A 21,197-nucleotide genomic window follows, 5' to 3' on the forward strand; every position below is an offset into this window, starting at 1 on the left:
TCGATTAATTCTTACACAAGGATGGGGTTGCAAACCACATATGCACGCCATGCCAAACCCAACCCCGCATGATGATGAGCGATTGACCGGCGCGCTACCCGAAGAATCTTGGTGCGCCTCGGCGTTGCTCAGGTGTCCTGTTTCAAACCTTAGAAGTGTGGTTTAAAAGCGGCGGAGGGGCCCAAAATCAAATTTAAATCTGGTGCTGCGCTTCGACCTCACTGGCGACTTGAAAAGCAGAGGAAACATTTGCACAATCATTCACCACGTCCTACGGCAACATGTCACTCACAAATATCGAGACCGAGGCCTTCGTGGTGACAGAGCCAAAAGCACCCTTCAAGCTTATACCTATTTCTCTTGATGAGGTGCGCGGAAATGAGATACTGGTTGAGATGAAATATTCTGGAATATGTCATACGGCAAGTCCTCTATTCCCCTTCCTTCAAGCGAAATCAGTATGAAATTCTTCCGGCTCTCATGACTGACCCGGCCGAACACAGGACATTGTTGTCCAACAGGGCCTGCTGTCGCATCTTACAGAATACCCAGTGGTCCTAGGCCACGAGGGCGCAGGCATAATCAAGGCAATCGGCTCAGACGTCAGGGACAAGTCCCTCCGCGTGGGCGACCAGGTCCTCTTGTCATACACAATCTGTCAGGGGTGCGGGCCCTGCCTCGAAGACCGCCCGTCGTTCTGCACGACACATACCGAGGTCAACTTCAACGCCGTGCGTGTCGGCGACAAGAGCACGCCGGCGCGGCTCGCCCATGATGAGAAGACGACCGTCAGGAGCCAGTTCTTCGGGCAGTCCTCGTTCGCGAAGCTCTCTGTCGTCCACGACTACTCCGTGGTCAAGTGCCCCGTCCCTGACCTCCTGCCAATTTACGCACCGCTGGGATGCGGCTTCCAGACCGGGGCAGGGACAGTGCTAAACGCGGCCAAGCCGACAAAGAGCTCACGTGTTGTTGTTTTTGGCCTGGGGAGTGTCGGCCTGGCGGCTCTCATGGCCGCCGTCCACCTGGAGGTCAAGCAAGTCATAGGTGTCGACATTGTGGACGGCAGGTTGGAGCTGGCAAAGGAGCTTGGTGCGACCGATGTGGTCAACTCCACCAAGGAAAGCAACCTGGCTGACCGGCTGAGAGAGCTCTCACAAGGCGGTGTTGACATGGCCATCGATTGTAGTGGCGCCCCGTCAGCTCTTCAAGCTGCAATTGACTGTCTGGGACACGGCGGCCAAGCAATTTCAGTTGGGGTGCCTCCTCCGGGTGTGAAAATTGACATCGAGACACAAGTAAGCGTCCTCGCCTTATACGCTCCGTGATCGGGATTGTATCTCAACCTGGGGTTCGATGCTGACTCTTGCTCGTTATGTGTAGCCATTTTTTCTAGCGCACAAGAGCTATAGGGCTGTCATTGAGGGAGAAGTTACTCCATCCGAGGTATGTACAATTGTCAGGAGTCGAATTTACGTGGAATGCTTTTCGAATCATACTAACTACTTTCAGTTCATACCGGAACTCATCGAGCTCCACCGAAGAGGCAGGTTCCCCATCGATAAGCTGTGTAAGGTGTACTCTTTCAAGGACTTCGATCAAGCTCTGGAGGACATGCACAGTGGTAAAGTCGTCAAACCAATTATCAAGTGGGATTAGGACATGCCCCAGCGTGACCGCTTTATAGTTTTGTGACCATCTCGGTACCTAGGGACCTAGTCAATCTGGACGAGGTGCAAAACTGTCTGCTGTCTACATTTACGGTGGCTCTATGTTACAGCTATTTATTCACGACATCACGATGTGATCTAGATTGCGCAGTGACTTTTGTGGTGTGACACTCTTGTTTGTCAATGAAGTTACACAGAAGTATTGTATGTACAAAATTCCCTCTCAGCGCCTTTCTTCATGCCAGACTCTCCTGCGACTGGCTCCTTATAATATGTACAAGGTTGAATCAGTCCTGCTTGCCGAGGTGCGCCAACCAAGTGGCGGAGCTCAAACAAACCAGGACAGCGTAGCCTTCAAGGCTGCCGGTATCGGTGGCGTGCTCAAAGCTAGATGGCTTAGAACTTGAGGGTCTGACCGGCGTTGGCGGTGACCGAGGCCTTGACGTTCTTGGAGCCGAGCAGCTCGTACTCGTAAGGGACGGACTTCAGGGTGCCGGCCTCGACAGTGTTGGAGCCACCGCCAAGGTCGACATCGTTGACAACAGCGTAGCCAACGGTCTCCGAGTCAGCGGACTCGATGGCCTTCGCAATGCCGTCGAAGACAGCAGACTCGATCAGGAGCTGAGCACCAATACGGGTGTTGACACCGGTGGAGGACTTCTCAGCGTAGTGGTTGTAGATGTGGCCGGTACCGAAGCGGAAAGAGGGGCCACGGGAGTTGATGTTGGAGAAGTAGTTGTTGGCGTAGGTCACGATGAGGTGGCCCTTGTCCTCGGCACCGTTAGAGTCACTGTGACCGACGAGCGACGCCTTCCAGTGGTCGTGCAGGTAGCAGTTGCTGATGGTCACGTAGTCGGAGGCGTGGGTGACATCCAGCAGGCCGTCGTAGTAGTCCTTGTCGTGGTCCATGTCGGAAGACAGGTCAAGGTGGTCCAGCCAAACGTTGCTGGAGGCCTGGACAGTGACGGCATCTCCAGCCGAGGCAAGGACCTTGGAGATCTTCAAGTTTCGCAGAATCACGTTCTTCGACTTCTTGACGCGGAGGCCAACACCCTCCAGGGAGGAGCCGGCAGCGCCGACAACGGTCTTGTCCGAAGTAACGTCGACCTTGTCGGAACCAGTGATGGTGCCGTCGATGATGATGACGGCCGGGCCCTCAGCCTTAGCCGCGGCCTTGAGCTCCTCCAGAGAGGTGACGGTGGTCTGCTTAGCGTCGCCACCACCGGTGGTACCGCCGTTCTGGGTGGCGTAGCCAATGTTACAGGCCTCAGTGATGGATCCGGAGGAGTTGGCAGCGCGAGGCTGAACCAGGTTGAAGGTCGGGGCAGCCGAGACGGCGGCAGCCATGAGGCTGGCGACGAGAGTGAACTTCATTTTGAGAGTGTGAAAAGAGTGAAAGCTTCCAGAGCCTACAGTTTGTTTGAAAAGCAATCAATTGCTGAGGATAAAAAAGAATGTGTATGTAGGGACTTCTGGAGTATGGGATGAAAGTCTGAAGAACAAAGCTCACCACCCATCCCAGAGTTGAGCCAAGGGCTTCTTATATTTCAGCAAGACAGCTTCCATCCTGCCCGTGTAACACGGTAGAACCGCCATGCTGCCATGCCATCACATCAGTACGGAGTACCCCTGAGTGGGGCTGATCCGGAGGTCATCCAGAACACCCCATCTCCTTGCTCGTTTGCGCCGGCGAGCAAACGAAAAAACGGGCCAAGCTGATTGACGGAATCCCGTGTTGGTGGGCGGCGCTGACCTTGCAAGGCATGCCTGACAAAGATCCTGGCAGGGGATCGACAATTGGGAAGATTCTCCGTTGTTGGTTCTTCGTCTAGATCTTGGCATGGACAAACAAACTCCACCATGTTTCGAGCAACTGCATGCGATCCTGCCAGGCCTGCCCCCGGGCCGCCAAGGTAAAAAGGGTTCGCAAAGGCGGCCGTGAGGCCAGGGCCCCTGGGCTCCCCTGACTTGTACTCCGTACCTGCAGCCGCCTCGATGAAGATCCCATCAATCTGCGACCGCGACGGAGCTGTAGCAGTAGGGAGACAATTTGGGCCGACCCTGCCGCGGGCCGGATGAGCCTTGTGGTGGTTGCAACCTCGGGACCGGCCTCCTTTTGCACGTTTGACAAGAGTAGTCGATTTTTCTTCACGTTTGGTCGAGATGACGCAACAGAGATGGATCTGATAACGGCAAAGCAGCGGGGGATAACAGGCGTCCTCCACATGCACAGCCCATCTGCCCGCCGGCAGTTCTACCGCCCACGCCTTGCATCGTGACCCGCTTGGGCGATGGGGATGGAGATAACTGACAGCTCCGCATCTACTCCGTAAGTTCGTCTGGCTCGAGCGCTTGTTGGGCGTGGTGTAGAATGAGGAAAAGTGTGTGTGGACGCAGCACCCCTGAAATATCAATCCAATGTCTCGATTAGGTCTTGGCACCCCCACAGCTTGTCCGAGTTAGGCCTCGGACTGGCCCCTCCACTTTATCATGGCCAGGCGAGGGGGTTGCAATGGGCCCAGGAACCAGGGACGCTGGGCTGTCGGCCCCACGTCATCTCGTCGAGCACCCACCAACCTTGGAAACCTTGTTTCTACACTAGACAACAAGCACGTCGAGGTACACGAACTGACGAAATGGCCCCCAAACCTTGCAACGGCCCACGGTTCCTGCAAGCCTGCAAGCCTGCAAGGATCAACGTGATCTGCCATGCCGCCTCGCATCATTTTAGGAATGCGAGCCCACTCGTGTTTCCAAAAGTTTCATCTCGCGCCGAACGATATTGGGCGCCGAGTCGCGGACATACAACCACATTGGCTCCGAGGAGCCGCTTTAGTCAACCTCTTCCAGGCGCCGTTGCTCAAGTGTGAAGTCGCCAATAGATTATTCGGTAAAGCTTCGAAGCGCCCATGATGCCATCATGTATGGATCCCCGCCCGGGCCTTCCGCCCAACAACTGTTCATCTGGGAAACAGCGGACGCGAGTCGTTGACCACATCTGGCTGCTACGCACACCGATCCCGTCGAGGTGGTAGTCTTGGTAGTCTGCACGGTAGCGTACCAGCTGCTGATACCCCTGTCTCGGGAGGTGAACCGAGGTCCTGATATTGATTGCCACAAGGCGAAGCTTAGTCGTCTTGGTCATCTTGGCCACATCTCAGTGCCAATGGAGATTGATGAACAACCCACCCTAAGCCTTCTGGCAGTGAGGCTCTTTCTTGGTATTCGAACCTCCACCCAACCTGGGCCCCTCACATACCTACGTGCGTCGGTGGCCACTCACTCAGCCAAGCCCAACAGTTCGGCTACATGTTCAACCCCTGCGGCCACCATCTCCAGAATATTGACACAATTATACGGGGGGCGAGGGTCCAAATTTGTCAAATCCCCGCCCCATGCTGATGAGGATGCGGATACTATGTACGTGCGCAATGACATGTCTCCAAGTAAATTGTCCAGGTTACAGACCTGAGGAGGCCGCCCAAGAGTCGTCCGCAACTTCTCGCGGTTTCTCATCCAAGAGGTCTTACGTTACTCTGTCCTTCTCCTGTCATAAAGGTTTGATCTAGATTGGTACGTGGCGGCACTCCAAATGTCATGCTACGGATCCTCATTCACAATTCTCCGCGAGGAGTACGCTGCTGCAGGCAAACTTTGCGTTCCGTCACTCCTATTTTCAGGGTCTGTGCATCATAATGCTTAGTTGGCCAAGTCGCACCCCTTTTGTCATTAATATAAGCCCGAATCATTATCCCCCGAGCTCCTACACCGCAGCGGGGAAGTGTGGGCCGTGGGCGCTGAAGGGTTGCTCTCATCAATACCTAGTTACGCTAGGCAGCAGTCTATTGATGTATGACAATATCCTGGATCAAGTCCTCGTCCTGTCCAGTCCAATACCTGATCCAGTTGAAGATACTCCTATGCCACACCAGGCTGTTCTCCCGATTCACGACCCAGTGGCCCTCATCAGGGAAATGCAGGAACCGCGAGGGCACACCGAGGCTCTGTAGGATGTTGAAGAGCATAACGCCCTCAGCGATGGGCAGCCGGTAGTCCAGGTCATTGTGGACGACAAACTGTGGCGTGCTGAAGTTCTTGGCGTAGTTGAGTGGATCCCACCGCTCGTAGTGGTCACGGTTGTCCCAGATGGTCCCGTTCTGGTCCTGCTGGATAAACCACAGCTCGTCGGTGCCGTAGGAGCCAACCTGGTTGAGCTTGCCGTCATGTGTGACGATGGCTTTGAACTTGCGGCCGAGGTCGTGGCCCTGGATCCAGTTTGTCCTGCGGAAAACATCAGTCAGTAATTGCGGTCCTGGGTTACAGGCATCATCTGCACGCATCACAATGCTTACATGAAACCGCCGTAGGAGGCACCGGCTGCGATGGCGTTGCCAGTGTCAATGTACGACACATTGGCCTCCAGGTACTCAAAGAGCTTGACAAGATCGCGGTACGGTGTGCCCCCCCAGTTGGCCTGGATCTTGTCCGTGAACGCCTGCCCGTAGCTAGGCGACCCAGTGAACTGCGGGCTGGTCACAATGAAGCCCTGGTCAGCCCAAAGCCGCAGGTTCCACCTCGTGCTCCAGTTGTCGGCTTGGGTTGATTGCGGGCCACCGTGAATGATGAAAGCCAGCGGGTACTTCTTGGTCGGGTCAAAATCTGTTGGGTAGAAGACGAAGGTCTGGATCGGGTCGCCATCCCCGCCCTCGTACCAGAAGTTCGAGACAGAGTCAGGTTTCAGACCTTCCAGCTCCGGGTCAACCTCGTTGGCGGTGAAGAGGACGGTCCTGTCCCCGCCTGGCGCCTGCGTGTAGAAGATACGGCTCGTCCAGCTGGCTGCTGCGGACACAAGCGCGGACCCGTCAGGCAGGAGAGAAAAGCCAGAGAGTGTGGTATCCGGCCCGGTGATGTTGACGGGCTCGAACGACGCCTCCGCGTCGTGGGGGACCACGAAGATGCGGTTCGAAGCGTGAAGCTCGGAAGTAACCCACAAGTCTGCACCATCGTGGCTCCATTGAGCCCCAGCGGGACTCGAGTCCCAGTCTGCAGCGACTGGAGAGACCTCAGCCTCAAGACCCTTCACACTGGCAACGTAGAGCTGGGAGCGGTCTGACTCATATGAAATACCATTCTGCTGAACGTACGCAAGCTTGGTGCCGTCGGGAGACCATTTTGGAGCGCCAGAAGCACCCTTGGCAGCCTCGGGTGCAGTGCTGCCGGGACCATTCACTGCGACTGGAGGCTCGGAGCCGTCATGAGGCACTATGTAGATGTAGCTCGCCGTGTAGTTCGCCTTTGGCAGTTCTGGTGCCTTGGTGAGGAAGGCCACGACACTGCCGTCAGGGCTGATATCATAATCTCCCTGGTCACCAAATGGCTGCACGGGGGTCTCGGGACGGGTCACAGTTGCATTCAGGCCAGAAAGCAGGTTTTTGACCTCGCCGTTCAGAGTGAGGTTGCCAGCGCCACCAGACAGAACGCCGCTGAAGATGGCATATCGTTCAGCGGCGATATAGGTGTCCCAGTGGCGGATAAAATTCGCGTCGTAGAGCTGGCCGGTACTTCGCGGGGTGCTCGCGAGCTCTGGGTTGTACGCTGATCCGTTGTTCCAGTAAGCAAGGGAGTTCACCACAAAGTTGATGGAGCCAGAGTCGGTCTGCACGGCCTTGAGACCTTGGAAAGGGGCTTCTAGGGACGCGACGACGGTTCTGCATCAAGTCAGTGGATGCATTCCAGGACCGCTGAGAGACCAGATACACATACGGCGAGAATACATCCGCTGCCACGTCTGCAGTATAGAGCGTGACGCCCCCGGGAACATCGTCATTTGTACTGTTGATGTACAGGATGCTGGTGTTTGTCGGGCCTACCCAGACAACCTCGGACACACTCGAGTCGAACGGCGCTTCCGTAACATCACCACTTGCGACGTCCAACAGCTGCCACGTTGTCGTAGACTTGTGCGTTGTCCAATTATAAGTCGTGGATGTGAAAAGGGCTGTTGTCTGCCCCAGGTTAGACTTCTTGTCAGATCTGGAAATCAATGTTGAGAGCTTGACGTACCCCGTCAGGGTTGACATTTGCAGTGCTTCGCCGCGGGGCAGCAAGCATCCCCCTGGAGTGGCGCGTCAGCTTTGATCAATCTGTTGTTTGTTTGTCTGGTTCAATTGTTGAACTAGTGCGTGCTCAAGTGCTCTTACTCGGTAGTGATGGCCCGGGCCGAGCTGAGGAGCAGGCTCCAAGCCCAAAGTGCAGTCTTGAGAGCCATGACCACACTCAAACTGCTTGCCAAAGGCTCAGTTAGAAGTTGCTACTCGTGACCCAGACACCAATTGTTCAGGACCTGCCCAGGTGAGCCGGCTGTCGCCTTCAATGTTATATAAGAGGAAACAAGCTTTCGGGATGGATTGGACGCCGGCGGCGGCTCCACACCCAAGAAGTAATAATACCTGGGGCAAGCAAAATCTGCCATATCACCTACCCATTTCGCCCAGATGCCAAGACGTGCTGGAATCGCGTCACAGGCATTATTACGTTTTTCGAGCTGTCTTCTCCTCACCAACACCATAATGTCAGCACTGGAACTGCAACGCTATCAATCACACCACACTCCATGACGTGATTTGGTTGGTAGCCTTCATAGAATCTCCGCTTATCCCTTGGCACGCCTCCGAATGTTGCCTACAGTACTTGACCGGTCTCACCGGTCTTCGTCGGCTTATTAGAGATCACCGCGAGATGATGCAATGAAAGCCTGTGGTTTCTTACCATGTGTGCCTAGAGAAAAAACTATGGTCGGGTAAACTTGTATGCCGTCGGGTAAGATTGCCACAAGACAGGCGATCAATACGAGTAGCAGTAACAGTCTATTCAAGGTCACCAACTCGAGGACCCGGGATGCCGTCGGTCTATGACAATGTGCAGTTCACCTTTTCGGTGCCATTACAATTCTTTGCGAACTGTACGGCCTCACGCTATATTGCTGGCACAACCACGGACACATCATACGTCTTGCCAGCCTCCACGCCGGTGATGTGCGCCTCTGAGAGGGTCTTGCCGTCGAGAACCACCTGCACCTGCTTGACATCCCCACGACGGATCTCCACGTTGAACTCGGCCCCGCGGAACAGCCGCTTCACCGTGATGCCGTCCCAGTCCGAGGGCAGCTGTGGCTTCACCCTCAGCCCGTCAGCATCGCCCCGGAGCCCACACAGGCCCTCGATGAAGCACCGGTACGCCCACGACACGGTGCCGGTGTTGAACAACTGACTCGACCGGCCAGCGCGGTCAGGGAACTCCTTCCAGCCGCCGCGGTAGTAGTTCGGGATATACACCGGGAGCTGGCCTCTCCGCAGGTAGTCGTCCTCGCCGGGGCCCGGCAGCATCTGCCGCAGGAGCTTGTAGGCGCGGTCCGCCTCGCCGATGCTGTAGAGCGCGTGGATGTAGAAGACGGCTGCGTGGTTATACACGGAACCGTTCTCGCCCTGGCCGGGGAATTTCTGCGTCACGCGCCCGATGTCCTCGACCATCCCGCTGAAGGGCGGCCAGAACATGAGGACGCCGTACGGGGTGCCCAGCAGCTCGTCGACGTGCGGCAGCATCTTGGCGATCTTGTCGGCGTCCGCCGCGCCGCCGAGAATGGACCACGCCTGGGGGTTCAGCCAGATCTTGCCCTCCTTGTCGTCCTTGACACCAAATACCCTGTTGTCGTCGGTGATGCCGCGCAGGAACCAGTCGCCCTCCCACAGGTGCGTGGCGGCCGCCTTGTTGACCTCATCCGCATCCGCGCGATACTTCTTTGCCGCATCTGGCCGCTTGGAATCGGTGCAGATTTCTGCCCACAGCTTCAGCGCGTATCCGGTGGCGACAGTCAGCCAGCCCGACACGCCTCGGCCCTTCCATCCCACCATGTTCATGGGATCGCACCAGTCCCCCTGGGCGATGTAACTCAGGCCGTACTCATCCCTAGCATTAGACGAAACAAGCCAGTCCATCGCGCGGCAGAGGCGGTCGAAAACAGTCAGGGCCTCCCCGCGAGGCCCTGGGACACTCTCTTGGAGCAGCTCATAGTCGCCAGTCTCGGAGAGGTACACCTCCAGCGCAATGGGAAGCCACACGCAGTGGTCTGTGTGCGGGACCTGGTTGATGTATTTGAGCTCCGCGTCAGGTGACAACAGGATGCCGTCCGGCATGGCACCCGTCTCTTCCTGCTGCGACAGGGCCGTCACGATGGCCTTGCGCGCCACGGCGGGATTGATGTAGCTCATCCCCATGTTGTCCTGGAGGTAGTTGCGTGTCTGCGGGTCCGTAGTCAGGCGGTTGACGTCGCCGTGGTAGAATACCTGCCGAGGCAGCCAGTTGTTGACGAAGTTGTCAAGCGCCGCATCCGGTGTCCTCATCTGGAGGCGACCTCTCCCGGATCGGATGTATGCAGCGTAATCCTGTGCCGACTGGGCAAAGGCGTCTGCACTGAGGTACTTGTCCCTCATAGATCTGATTTCAGCATCATCAAAGGCTGGGCCAAAGATGAATCGGTAGGTCTTTTCCTCGCCTGTCGCGAGGTCGACGCGGTACTGCACTGCTGCGACGGGCGTTTCGTAGCGTGCATCTCCATTTTTCAAACCGTCGCTCTCCAGCACGGCTGATGGAGCATGGAGGCCACCTTCGCCCTCGAATGAATTCTGGTTCGCCTCCCATGCCGAGGGTGGTTCTTCACAGAGGAAGTAGGTCTTGTCCTTGAGGAACTTGTTTTTGGCATAGTCCTCGGCTTTCTGGTACGGGGTGATGCTGCTCCCAACGATGCCCCCGAGGTCGGAGCGGTACTCAGCCCCCTGGTTCATCCATGACATGTAGCCGAGGGTGAAGTAAGGATACAGGCTGATCTTCCGCCGGCGGGCTGAAGTGTTTTTGACCTTGACTGTCCACAGTTCCGCGACGTCGTGGGTTGGCAGCGCCAAGGTCATGTCCACCTGAACGCCGTCGAGCCCCTGCGTCGTCCAGGACGCATCACTCTTGCCTGCGGAGAAGACGAAGCGTTCCGGCTTGGCACGGACAGGCTCGTGAGGCGCTGAGAAGATGGAGCCAGTCTCGTCGTCTTTGACATAGACAAAGCGACCGGGGTGGTGAGCGTAGTAGTTCTGCTCGGGCTGCATAAAGGTCCTGGCCTCGATATTTGGCGCGTGCGAGTATTTGGCAGGCTCAGGCTGCATGAATTGGGCGGTGGCATAGCCGCGACAGGTGAAATGTATCATCATCTTCTGGTTCCAGAGGAAGCCGCCCGCCTGGGGCAGCGCCGTCGGGCTGGTGAGTTCATAGCGATCGCCATCAGCAGTCGGGCTTAAGAGGGCAGTGTCTCTGGATGCCATTTTTGCGGGAGATGGGGACCCTCAGACATGCTCGGGCAAGGCAGTGGGGGGCCGGGTTGGGATGGGTCGATGGGTATTTGGTGTCATTATATATGCCCCGTGTTTTCAACCGCCAAGATGAGATGACATGCATTCCCGCCAACAGGATCGTGCAGACTAAAGCCGCCCTAACGGCATCGCTCCCGGGGAGCAGCCAAGAGTAAGAACGGCGAACGGCGGCCCCTTTGGGAATAGCTTGGGCAGCTGTGAATTTAGCCTCAATTGAAGAGACATGGGAGAACTTTGGGGCTCCCCAAACCAATCCTCCTAGACGAGTGGGTAGTACTTATGACCTGCACCAAGTTGACATAACCCGCAGTATGACAAGAACAATCTGTGCACTCCAATGCAGTGAGTTCCAATCACTTTGAAGGCCCTGAGCCGCGATCTTGAGCAGAGTCGATACCCAAATGTGTCTCCACACCAATGCCAAGCCAAAGTAGACATGAATCGTGGGCATCACCTGGGCATCCATCACTTGGGCAATGCAGACACTGGAGCACTGGCTTTCCAAGCCATGAAGCGTCGGAATCGTTCCCTCGATCCCGTGTGTCTAATAGAGGCTGTTCTAGAAGTGGTGTTCTGTTCCGCCCAAAGACCTCAAGCGTCAACGCGCTGTAGGCTCGGCCATTTGTTCTGGCAGCCCTCGAGTGTCTGGAGGGAGCTCGCCGAACCCCCAGCCCTCTCACTTGCAAGCGACTTTGGCGCTCTTCAGCAATACCTACTTCATAAGTAAGTACGGGTACCTAGGTAGGTAGTGGGCAGACAGCTACAGGACAACCTCCTATAGAATAACCTCCTACAGAACAACTTCCTGTAGAACAACCTCCTCTAGGAAAACGACCACACCTCTACTCAACGTGCACCCGTGTTTTCAACACATCTACGTACTTGCCCAGGGGAGTACTTGACAAGTTGACAAGACCATCCCATCACTGCTGCTAAATTTGACCGTTGGTCTCATAGCAACTGCGTCTGGCCGCTGTTGGTTTCCCCAAACCTACCTGACCTACCTACCTACCTACCTAGGTACCTACCTACTTGACCTACCTTGGTACCTACCTAGGTACTTAAGTAGGTACCTAGGTACTCAGGAACGAGCCACCTGCTTCCAAGGTTGTTTACTGTAGCTTTTCAACTTTTCAACTTTTCAACTTGTCGAAAACTTCCAACAATCTCATACTGTCGCCCTACTTTACAACTGCTTCCTCTTTCTATATACTAGTCACTTCACAACACCTTTATATTAATATGTCTAATATTAATGAATTGGAGGCTCTTAAGGCTAAAGGCTGGATTCTTAGTGAAGCTAACGGTAAATATAACAGACTTATTAACGACATTAAGATCCAGGAAGAGGAATACTTAAAAGAGTCAAATTAAGCTTATAAGATTAATTAAGAAGCTCTTTAAAAGAATATCGACTAAGATGAATAGGTATTTAATAGGTTAAAGGAAGCCTTAGCTGCTTATAAGCGTACATATAAGGCGGAGATTAGACTATTAACTAAAAGATTATAAATTTTAAGCGCCTTAAGAGATATATAGGTATTCTAGTAAGTATGCCTCCTATTAATTAAATTGGTAGGGTGAGGGCAATCTTCTCCTAACCTCATTCCCCTCTTAGTTAGTATTTAGTGGATAATATTACCTACTTATAGTTAATTACCTTAATGTTCTTATCACTCCTTCCTATCTCTTACTAGTTCTGTTGAGCACCCCTGCAGTATAAGCTAATTGTGAGGTGTTACAGTCCGAGGCACCAGAACTTCCACACCCTTCCCGGACCTCGGATCTCAATTCTGGGCAGCGTGCCCTTGAGAAGTCTGTCGAGCCTCAGGACGATCTCCACCATGCATCCCATGCAGAAGTACCAGCTCATGGAGGTACCTCCCCGGCCACATACCAGAGCCCGTCATAGAATCTATCTTTAATAAATAAGATTATACCCTTTGATGAAGTCTATAGACTAGCTAAAGATCCTACTATAAAGTATAAGTATTATAAGTTTTTAATAACTATATAAAACATTATTTTTTATATTCTCCTACTAATCGGAAATTAGGGATCATTAAGAGAGGTAGTAACTACTATATCCTTTACTATATAGAACATTATCTTAATTAGGGAAAGAATCCATCTTAATCTATACAGCTATACCTACTCTTAAAGGTCTATAAACATTTAAAGAGAGAAAACTTAGCTTTTAAGGAACTTAGCGAGCTTATAGAAGGTTATAATATAATTAAGGCTAAAATGAGTAATAATGAGTACTAGAAGGCATTAAAAGAGAGCTACAGTCCTAATAATACTATAAGGAAGCTAGAATAAGAAGTACTAGTAAAGCTAGTGATGAGGTCCATTTAAGAACTATTAGAGAGTGTTACTAATCTAGAGGTAGGTAGAGTATACTATACCTGGTGGGATAATAACTACATTAAGACTTGGTTCGCAGTGGTCATTCTACTACACCTAGGGAATGTAGATTGGAGAGAGGTCGGGATAATAGGTACCCTATTCTCCTCTAGACTTATCATTCCAAGCTGCTTCAAGAAGGTTAAGGGAGACACCAAAGAGTAGGCTATGAAGCTGAGGTGGGCCGATGGATATGAGGACCATGGGCAGAAAGTCCACCTGCGCCAATTTCCCTGTCTGTTCCTACACACTCCGTTGAACATCCCTCCTGCAGGCCAGGCTCTCAGGATGGAACACCTACATGAAGCTGAAGTGCTTGCATTCGTAGCAGCAAAGGACCTACGTCATCCACCAGCTATTCTGCCTAAACAGCTAGACAGGATGGGAGTGTCTGCCTACGAGAGCCTTGCACATGCTTGGGAGGCAAGGCTGGGAGCAAGCCGAGCGAGCCAGCATCTTGCACCAGAGCCAGGCCCCGCCGCATACACTAGCACGGCCAGCAGTGAGCAGCATCCCGCTCCCACAACTTCTACTACAGGTATGGGGTACCCCCAGCCTTCCAATACTACCAGTGGTCCGAAACACCGTAGCGGCGGCAGTCGCAATGGGCTCTCTGCGCAAATCCCTCGGAATTCTTCTCCTCTAGGCAGAGGGTATAATCCATTTGGCAGCTACACGAACCTGCCTGATCAACCCAGGCGATCACTGGGTTTTGATGGAAATGTGCAGGGCTCTGTCCGATCAACTTTCCAGCCTACATACCATCAACAGCAAGCCACGAGCATTCCCGCCACACCTTCTCATCTGCAAGGAATGCAGACTCCGAAAGCAGCCGGCCCATCAGCGTTGCGCTCCCAGGAGGCGATACACAGCCAAGGGCCCAAGCAAGACGGGACAGTCCGCCGCGGCCACTCTGCAGACACGTTGGAGAGGGGGGTTGTGCGTCCAGGACCACATGGACGCCTTTCTCTGAATCACTTCGACAACCTTGGCGACAGTCGGGAGACCAGTGACCATTAGAGTCACAGCAATGCATCTGTGGGGTTGATGGTTGATGACGACAAGCAAGCTTGGGTTGAGGGCTGAAGGCTGAACATCAATGTTCAGCCCTCAACGGCTTATTCCTTTAAACCGCTTTTAAGCTGTTGGTGTGCAGTTTATTTGGAAAGTGGCGGTAAACTTGCCGCTCAGCACAAGGCTACGGTTGAAGGAGGAGGGAGCAGCTCCTTTTCCAACCAACCGCACAACTGGGAAAGAGCGGCTTGTAAGCGGTAATTGAGCGGTTAGGAGGGAAGGAACTGGTGGTTGTCGTGAGCGGCAAATTTACCGATCGGCCCACCCGCCGTTTATTAGCGGTATTGATGTCTGGGGCTTCAGCGTCGGGAACAAGGCAGGGAAAGGACGTGCATTAGGATGAATGTGTTATTTGTGTAGGATACAAGTTGTTGACAGGACTAGAAGCTGAGTGGCTGCATGCGCAAGTAACATACAATGTACAAAGCTGTTCCGTTTATGTGTAGCGTGTGGCAAGTGTAGGCTGGGCGGCTACTCCGTACTTGCCAGGTGTTAGGGGATGGATGATCTTGGGGCGGTTGTAGATTTCGGATTGTCCCGGAACCAAACCAGCCCACTCCACTTTGCCCCGGACGTCGAAGAGGACAAGGGAGGTTTAGCTGTTAGCAGGCCGAGCACCCAGCTCTGTGCAAAGCAGATAGTACGGTATCTCACCCGCAGTCAGCCCATCCGGTGGCCCCCGATCATACGACTTCCCCGTCAAAGGGGCCTGGTCTGCGCCTGATGCCAATGTCATTGTGGGCTCGAATCCGGGGCAGACTTGGGGTCAGAAGAAATGACTGAGACACCACATGCCTCTAGATCCCATCGATCAGCCCATTGCGGCATCTCAGCCTGCGAGATGCGTCTCCCAGCCAGATCGGTCGGCTGGACCAGATTCTGTTTAAATATCTTGAATCTCAGCCAGCCTTCCGTGCTGCTAGATCCTGCAGATACTCATCTCTCAGCTCAATACAGCCTCAAACAACAGCCTCCATTGAACCCTGACTAGTACAGTGCACAGTCGCACTCATCACCTTGGAAAATCCAACACACATACATCAACAGACAATCAACAACCACTGCCGGCCATGGCTCAGATGCAAGCACGCACCATCGACACTCATACTGCATTCCCAAAGGCAAACTCTCTCTACACTGGCTCTTTCGACGACAACATGCTCTGCCACGGCCCCCAGTTCGTCAAGCCAATCGACACATCCTTCATCACAACACAAATCACCTCCATCTCGAAGCGATCGTCGCTGACGGCATCGCCACTGTCTGAATACGACGAGGACAGCGCCGTGCTCGGTGACGACGACGAGTTCAGCGAGGACGAGCTTCCCCCGTCCCCCATCAGACGCCACAGCGGCGCCATGTCCGTCAGCCAGGAGGAGCTTCCCTTCTGCCTGAACAGGCAGGCCCTGCGGAGGGAGACAGCCGCCCACCGCGCACAGCAGCACATGGCCAACGAGAACAAGAGGGAACGCGCCGGCACATTTACGTCGCACGAGCAGTGGGACTCGGAGATCGATGGCCCTTCCATGTCCCTCTGGATCCCCCAGCCAACTGCAAGCTCGACCACAGAGTACAAGCGGAGGCGAACAGAGACGACCGCCCCGGCCAAGAAGGAGGTTCCCGTCCAGCACCACGTCCGGCACATCGAGGGGCCCATGATGTCACTCTGGGAGGCCTAGAGCTACCTACAGCGACTACGACGACACTCTCAAACAATAATTGTGAACATATCTTGAGTGTCTCACGAGTGACGACAAAATCGGCGTTTTCATCTTTTCTGGTTTTAAAAACGGCGTTCCGGGCACAATACCAGCATCAACAGGGCCGGGGGTTCTGGCGGGAAACTGAACATGTCATGCAATGGGTTTTGAGGGCAGCCATGGCGTTTTGGAAGGGCGAGGGAAACGTGTATTCTTGCTATCACGCATGGCTGCACACTGTACTATTAGACACTCTGCATGAGAATCAGATGGGGGGTCTGCTGAGAATGAGCAAGCCCCGGGAAACGGAACAAAAAGAGTCCCGCCCATTATTACTACCATACATACTACTGCATATGAGATATGCGGACCAAGAATACAGATGCAATCTAGACCATACACAGGAATTCAGACCATGGTGCTACTCGGTGCTCCCCGGCCAATCCGAGACGTGATCTCTGGAGGCCGGCAATGCAGTGCTACGTCGCTCGACGCTGGTTTGCATCGAAGCGCCTCCCCGGTCGACACAAGCCCCGGTGCGTCGAAAACTGCTGATGTGTGTCGCATGTGAAGACCGGTTTGGGCGCGGCCGGTGCATTGTGCATGCGCGCAACTGGCACGGGCGGCACCTGTGTCATGCCACTTTTTCCTCGTTTCTTTTCGCGGACGGCTCCGGTCCTGACTTTGACAACCAATAAGATGCCCTGGCGTTAGCCTGACTGCTTGGCTGGACTGGGATTTCGGTGCGTCCATGCGGTGTCTGACTAGTGTTGAGTGGTCTGGACCAGATTTCATGTCTACCGGTTTACAGAGTAGGCGACACCTAGAAGCGGGACGTCACACATGACACTGGCTCTCGAGAATGTGAGTTTTTCAGAGCAGAGATTTCAGTAGCAAATGTTGACCGAGTGAGTCCATGTGAAGGGAGATTAGGCGAGTAAAATCCGTTCATCCTACTCTATCGCTGCCCAGTTCCATAGCATGCTTTAGAGATTTTGATTCAACTTCAAGGGAAAGCTTGCTCCTTTACTTCAGCTTTGAAGAAAAGGTGCTTGCAATTCGCTGAACTTCCCATAGCGATGAGGAACAGTTCCAATAGTCCTATTTCGGTCTCGGAAACTTCAGAACCCCGTCGAGCTATGATGGTCTGACTGAGTGATTCAGAAGAGATGTGACCTAACTCTACACGAGCCCCACAATGTTTTGGACATTTTATACTGCAACTTCAAGTTCGGTACGCAGAAAGACTTCTTTGTCCTTCTGATGAAAACTATGGCTATTTCAGACACTTCCACTATATCACAGTTGCCCGACAGCTTCGTGAAGCTGTCTCAAAGTGCCGCAACTTTAGAACCGATCTTGTTTGTTGACGAAGGCGCAATGGAAGTTGAACTTGCTTAAAAGCATGTAAGAGTAACAGATTGTCCGGTCTCTAGATTGAATTATGAAACCAGATATTCGCACCCGCAAAAACGGAGGGTACACCCATACTAGACAACTTGGAGATTACCTAGGTAAAGTACTCAGGTTAGTACTAAACTAGTTGTCCTATAGGATAATATTATAATGAAGGTTATCCTAGAGGAGTTTATTACATAGGAGGTTATCCTATAGGAGGTTGTCCTATAGGAGGTTGTCCTGTAGGAGTTTATTCCTTGGGGCTTGGGTGTACCCTCCATCTTTTCGGGTGCAAATATCCGATCTCTAAATTATAATACACAAAGCTTCTTATGGCGAAAGAGGCAATGCACACATCACGTTGAGAGGCCTCAGCCGTTGGACCCAGCCCCCTTTACTGGAGTCAGAACTCTCCAAGTCAATACTGAGCTTCGCCAGCCCACCCGGGCAGCCAGCACAGACTCCGCGCGTACCTCATGATTATTGGAGTCTCGATCGATACATGAAAGAGGTTCCGGAGGTATAGCATGATACAGGCCCAAAATAATACAGGAGGTGCTTCAGTCAATTTACAAGAAAGCTTGATTCAAAGGCGAACAATCTTATAGACACGCCACAATTTGAATTCTCAAGGTCCCCAATCTCGGTCCAGCCACTCGTATTCAACAACTAATGGACACCATTCCCATTGGTTCCATTGGTACCATTCGACCCAGCGCAACAGCCCTCATCGAACGCCATCTTGCTGACCTTATCCGTAGCGTCAACAATCGCCTCCTTGTTAGCCGCGACCTGGCTGGGGATGGACACATAGCTCGGAGGCACATTCATGACGGGGTTGTTGGTGAAAAAGTTGCGCGGGCGAAGCAGGAGGGTCATGGGCTCTGCAGGCATGACGGGGAAATCCTCGGGGGCGGGGATGTGTGTCACGCCAAAAGTGTGCCAGAGGACGACATCCGTATTCTCGATGGACTCGTTGCCGTCGCCGATCCACTCCGGCAGGCCGCACGATGGCTCGCCAGAGGTCTGCGGGACGTGGCGACCCGCGGGCCAAAGCTGGTCGTCCGAGTCTATGTGGCAGTAATACGAGGTCAGCTGGGTTTCGATCTTGAAAGGTTGATTTCTCTGGGGAGGGCTTGGCCACCACTTACACTTGGTCACATGCACGGCGTGCCTCGCAAAGCCCGCCCTCTTCCACACCAGAGAACCCTCCTTGGGTAGCAGACCCGGCACCTCCCTACTGACGAGCTTGTACGAAGCGGGCTTCTTGCTGTACGGGTGCAGCTTCCCTTCGTTGCAGATGTCCCATGTCCGGGAAGTGGCCCCGTTGTAGTCCGTCATCGACTGGCCCGTGGTGGCGAGCTTGGTCCTCTTGGCATAGAAGGCGTTGCCGTAGTAGTTTTCTGCGCTGCCAACGGGGGCGTCCGAGGGGACGGTATCGGTCATGAAGACGGTGTTGTTGGGCCCGTCGACGTTGGGGTCGATTCGCAGGCAGAAGAGATGCTGGTGGTTATGGGCATTGACGCCGGGGTAGACCTGCGTTCCCCAAGGCGAAGGGTCCTCGTCGGCGTTAAGGGCGTAGGTGTTGAGGATGCCAGTGAGCTTGATCTCGGGCTGGATGGTTCCGTCTTGGTGGAAGACCCACTGGATTGCGTACTCGTAGTTGGCGGCCGTGAAGATCTGCTGGATGACGAGCTTGCGGGCCCGAGTCACAATCACGGAATCGTCCCGGAAGTCAGAGTGCTTGAAGAGAATCCCGTCATCCTCTTCATGGATACAAATGGCGTTCTTGATGGTCCGAACGCCTCCTACGCGAGTGGGGAAGTGTGCGTCGAGGTAGTGGATGCTCCCCTTGCAGTCACATCCGAGCGCAAGACTGTTGGTCATGTATCCACCTCCATACTCCCCGAGATCAAAAGCGTGCTTCCTCTGGTGTGGATGCTCAGGATTTCCGTATGGTACCACCATCTCCGCCAGCGATAAGCGGTAGAAAATGGGTCGGACTGTTCCCTTATCATCGTATGTTATGTTGTTCAAGACAATTCCCTCTCGGTAGTTGAAGCCAATGTGCATCTTCCAGCTCTGCCATTCGATCTCCCTACCGTTCAGCTTGAACGAGACGCCCTCGGGCTGTGTGATGTTGATGGGCTTCAGGTCATTCCTGTAGCCACCCTCCTTTTCGTTGACATATGACGGAGTGTAGTTGATGGCTGCAGCCGTGCTGAGCGGCCGTCGCACCTTGGGTATGTCAATCGCGACGATGGCCTGCTTATCAGCATCATAGATCGGGCAGAAGTCCAGAGGATATTGGTACTGGAAGTCGTCCACATTGGGTCGGTAGTACATCAGTGCTTGTTGCAAGCGGACCTTTGAGCCGTGTCGCTCGTCGTAGCCGATCGTCCACGGATCGCAGTACACCTTGTGCATATCCTCTTCGGGGATGCCGCTGATCTTGCATTGTTCGATTACACCAGGGTCTTTCCGACAGACATGCTCGACTGCCTGGAGCTCTTCCATGGTGATCTGTTCCACTTGTCAGACTAACCACCTGGGTAACTATCTTGCTACTAGCTTGGGATAATCATCATGGACTCACGATAGGCTGGAGGCCGTCCAGCTGTTCCCAGTGCTTGATGGTCGCCGTCTTGACATCCACCAGGCCATCGAAGACCTTTCCGCCCGGTGCAATGACCACAACATCAGCTACTCTGTCTGGGCGTGGTAACTTGTCTGGGTCCGCGAGCCATGCGCTCATCTCGGCCTTGCGCGGCTCATGCAATGAGACAACATTGAAGAAGACATCTCCGTGGGCCTTTTTTACGGATGTAATGACAGTTTCGATCTCTTCGAGTGACAGAGGGTCGAAGGGGTGGGGGATTTCAGTTGCAATGGAGCCCATCTTGAAGATGACGTTGGTTTGTTAACTTGCGGGGGGTAGGATATTCTGATGCGAGTGAGACAGAGAGAAGGCAACTATATAGAAGGCATTGATGTGGGGTTAAAGGCTCTCCTCGTAACAAGTGACAAACTTGGATAATGATTGGGTTTAGTTATACCCTGTCGCAGGCTTGGAGTCTCCTGCAAGCTGAAGCATCACAAGGTGTGTCGTGGTGTGGCACGTCCGTTAACGGCACTGGCAAGCTGCATGACCAGGTGGGTTGATAAATGATAAAGATCGCTTGTGACAGCTATCGCACTAGACGGATGTGCTTGAAATTAGCAACAGCATCTCACAACGGCAACGGGGCCAAGCCCCCGTGCGGGTCGATAAGATCGGAATAGAACCACGATCGAAACCTCGAGTCTAGCGATCAGCAGGTACGCCCTTTCGCCTTAGCAGATTCGAGAGATAAGCACCCATAAGCTCGTGCCGATGTCGTCGGGCCAATAACCGACTTATTCAGGTCCCATCTCCGTCTGCCCGGACGCTGGCGTGGGCCATTGGCCAGCCCCGCATTATCGTCCCGAGGGTGCTCTGATATCGGCTTCTTCTTGGGACCCAGTCTGATTGGTGGCAGACTATCTAGCTCCACGGTCTT

The 21,197-nt window shown here is 53.8% G+C and overlaps 6 protein-coding genes across 6 annotated transcripts; 2 read left to right on the forward strand and 4 right to left on the reverse strand.

Moving 5' to 3' along the window:
* Nucleotides 1–281: 281 nt before the first annotated feature.
* On the forward strand, nucleotides 282–1,656 carry KVR01_005430 (uncharacterized protein; the record flags this gene model as incomplete). The annotated part of the gene is made up of 3 exons (XM_044787102.1): nucleotides 282–368; nucleotides 504–1,301; nucleotides 1,510–1,656. 3 exons carry the CDS (start codon nucleotides 282–284, stop codon nucleotides 1,654–1,656), a joined length of 1,032 nt encoding a protein of 343 aa, XP_044645875.1.
* A 166-nt stretch (nucleotides 1,657–1,822) lies between these two features.
* KVR01_005290 (uncharacterized protein) lies at nucleotides 1,823–4,020 on the reverse strand. Its single transcript, XM_044784005.1, has one exon. The coding sequence runs from the start codon at nucleotides 3,039–3,041 to the stop codon at nucleotides 2,064–2,066; it is 978 nt and encodes a 325-aa protein (XP_044645735.1). The 5' UTR covers nucleotides 3,042–4,020; the 3' UTR covers nucleotides 1,823–2,063.
* Nucleotides 4,021–5,370: 1,350 nt separating this feature from the next.
* Nucleotides 5,371–8,134, reverse strand: KVR01_005670 (uncharacterized protein). The gene is made up of 5 exons (XM_044785071.1): nucleotides 7,868–8,134; nucleotides 7,731–7,782; nucleotides 7,431–7,672; nucleotides 6,020–7,375; nucleotides 5,371–5,948 (listed from the first exon to the last, which is right to left on the reverse strand). The coding sequence occupies exons 1-5, from the start codon at nucleotides 7,933–7,935 to the stop codon at nucleotides 5,510–5,512; spliced, it is 2,157 nt and encodes a 718-aa protein (XP_044646115.1). The 5' UTR covers nucleotides 7,936–8,134; the 3' UTR covers nucleotides 5,371–5,509.
* A 22-nt stretch (nucleotides 8,135–8,156) lies between these two features.
* KVR01_005009 (uncharacterized protein) lies at nucleotides 8,157–11,086 on the reverse strand. Its single transcript, XM_044789711.1, has 2 exons — nucleotides 8,436–11,086; nucleotides 8,157–8,215 (listed from the first exon to the last, which is right to left on the reverse strand). The coding sequence occupies exon 1, from the start codon at nucleotides 11,030–11,032 to the stop codon at nucleotides 8,642–8,644; it is 2,391 nt and encodes a 796-aa protein (XP_044645454.1). The 5' UTR covers nucleotides 11,033–11,086; the 3' UTR covers nucleotides 8,157–8,215; nucleotides 8,436–8,641.
* A 4,234-nt stretch (nucleotides 11,087–15,320) lies between these two features.
* Nucleotides 15,321–17,691, forward strand: KVR01_005080 (uncharacterized protein). The gene has a single exon (XM_044781949.1). It carries the CDS (start codon nucleotides 15,631–15,633, stop codon nucleotides 16,237–16,239), a length of 609 nt encoding a protein of 202 aa, XP_044645525.1. The 5' UTR covers nucleotides 15,321–15,630; the 3' UTR covers nucleotides 16,240–17,691.
* A 466-nt stretch (nucleotides 17,692–18,157) lies between these two features.
* KVR01_005432 (uncharacterized protein) lies at nucleotides 18,158–20,977 on the reverse strand. The gene is made up of 3 exons (XM_044781650.1): nucleotides 20,255–20,977; nucleotides 18,810–20,181; nucleotides 18,158–18,728 (listed from the first exon to the last, which is right to left on the reverse strand). Exons 1-3 carry the CDS (start codon nucleotides 20,555–20,557, stop codon nucleotides 18,328–18,330), a joined length of 2,076 nt encoding a protein of 691 aa, XP_044645877.1. The 5' UTR covers nucleotides 20,558–20,977; the 3' UTR covers nucleotides 18,158–18,327.
* Between the last annotated feature and the right edge of the window lie 220 nt (nucleotides 20,978–21,197).

The sequence above is a fragment of the Diaporthe batatas genome (assembly GCF_019321695.1).
Source record: "Diaporthe batatas strain CRI 302-4 chromosome Unknown Contig00005, whole genome shotgun sequence".
Taxonomy (NCBI): domain Eukaryota; kingdom Fungi; phylum Ascomycota; class Sordariomycetes; order Diaporthales; family Diaporthaceae; genus Diaporthe; species Diaporthe batatas.

Excerpts from the sequence above, each read along its gene's own strand:
- KVR01_005290 (XM_044784005.1), bottom strand. The coding sequence starts at position 3,041 with ATGAAGTTCACTCTCGTCGCCAGCCTCATGGCTGCCGCCGTCTCGGCT.
- KVR01_005670 (XM_044785071.1), bottom strand. The coding sequence starts at position 7,935 with ATGGCTCTCAAGACTGCACTTTGGGCTTGGAGCCTGCTCCTCAGCTCG. Across the intron at positions 7,783-7,867 it reads GCCCGGGCCATCACTACCGA|GGGGATGCTTGCTGCCCCGC; the intron begins GTAAGAGCACTT and ends GCGCCACTCCAG. Across the intron at positions 7,376-7,430 it reads GCAGCGGATGTATTCTCGCC|AACCGTCGTCGCGTCCCTAG; the intron begins GTATGTGTATCT and ends GACTTGATGCAG.
- KVR01_005009 (XM_044789711.1), bottom strand. The coding sequence starts at position 11,032 with ATGGCATCCAGAGACACTGCCCTCTTAAGCCCGACTGCTGATGGCGAT.
- KVR01_005080 (XM_044781949.1), top strand. The coding sequence starts at position 15,631 with ATGGCTCAGATGCAAGCACGCACCATCGACACTCATACTGCATTCCCA.
- KVR01_005432 (XM_044781650.1), bottom strand. The coding sequence starts at position 20,557 with ATGGGCTCCATTGCAACTGAAATCCCCCACCCCTTCGACCCTCTGTCA. Across the intron at positions 20,182-20,254 it reads TGGACGGCCTCCAGCCTATC|ATCACCATGGAAGAGCTCCA; the intron begins GTGAGTCCATGA and ends CAAGTGGAACAG. Across the intron at positions 18,729-18,809 it reads CGCCGTGCATGTGACCAAGT|ACTCGGACGACCAGCTTTGG; the intron begins GTAAGTGGTGGC and ends ACTGCCACATAG.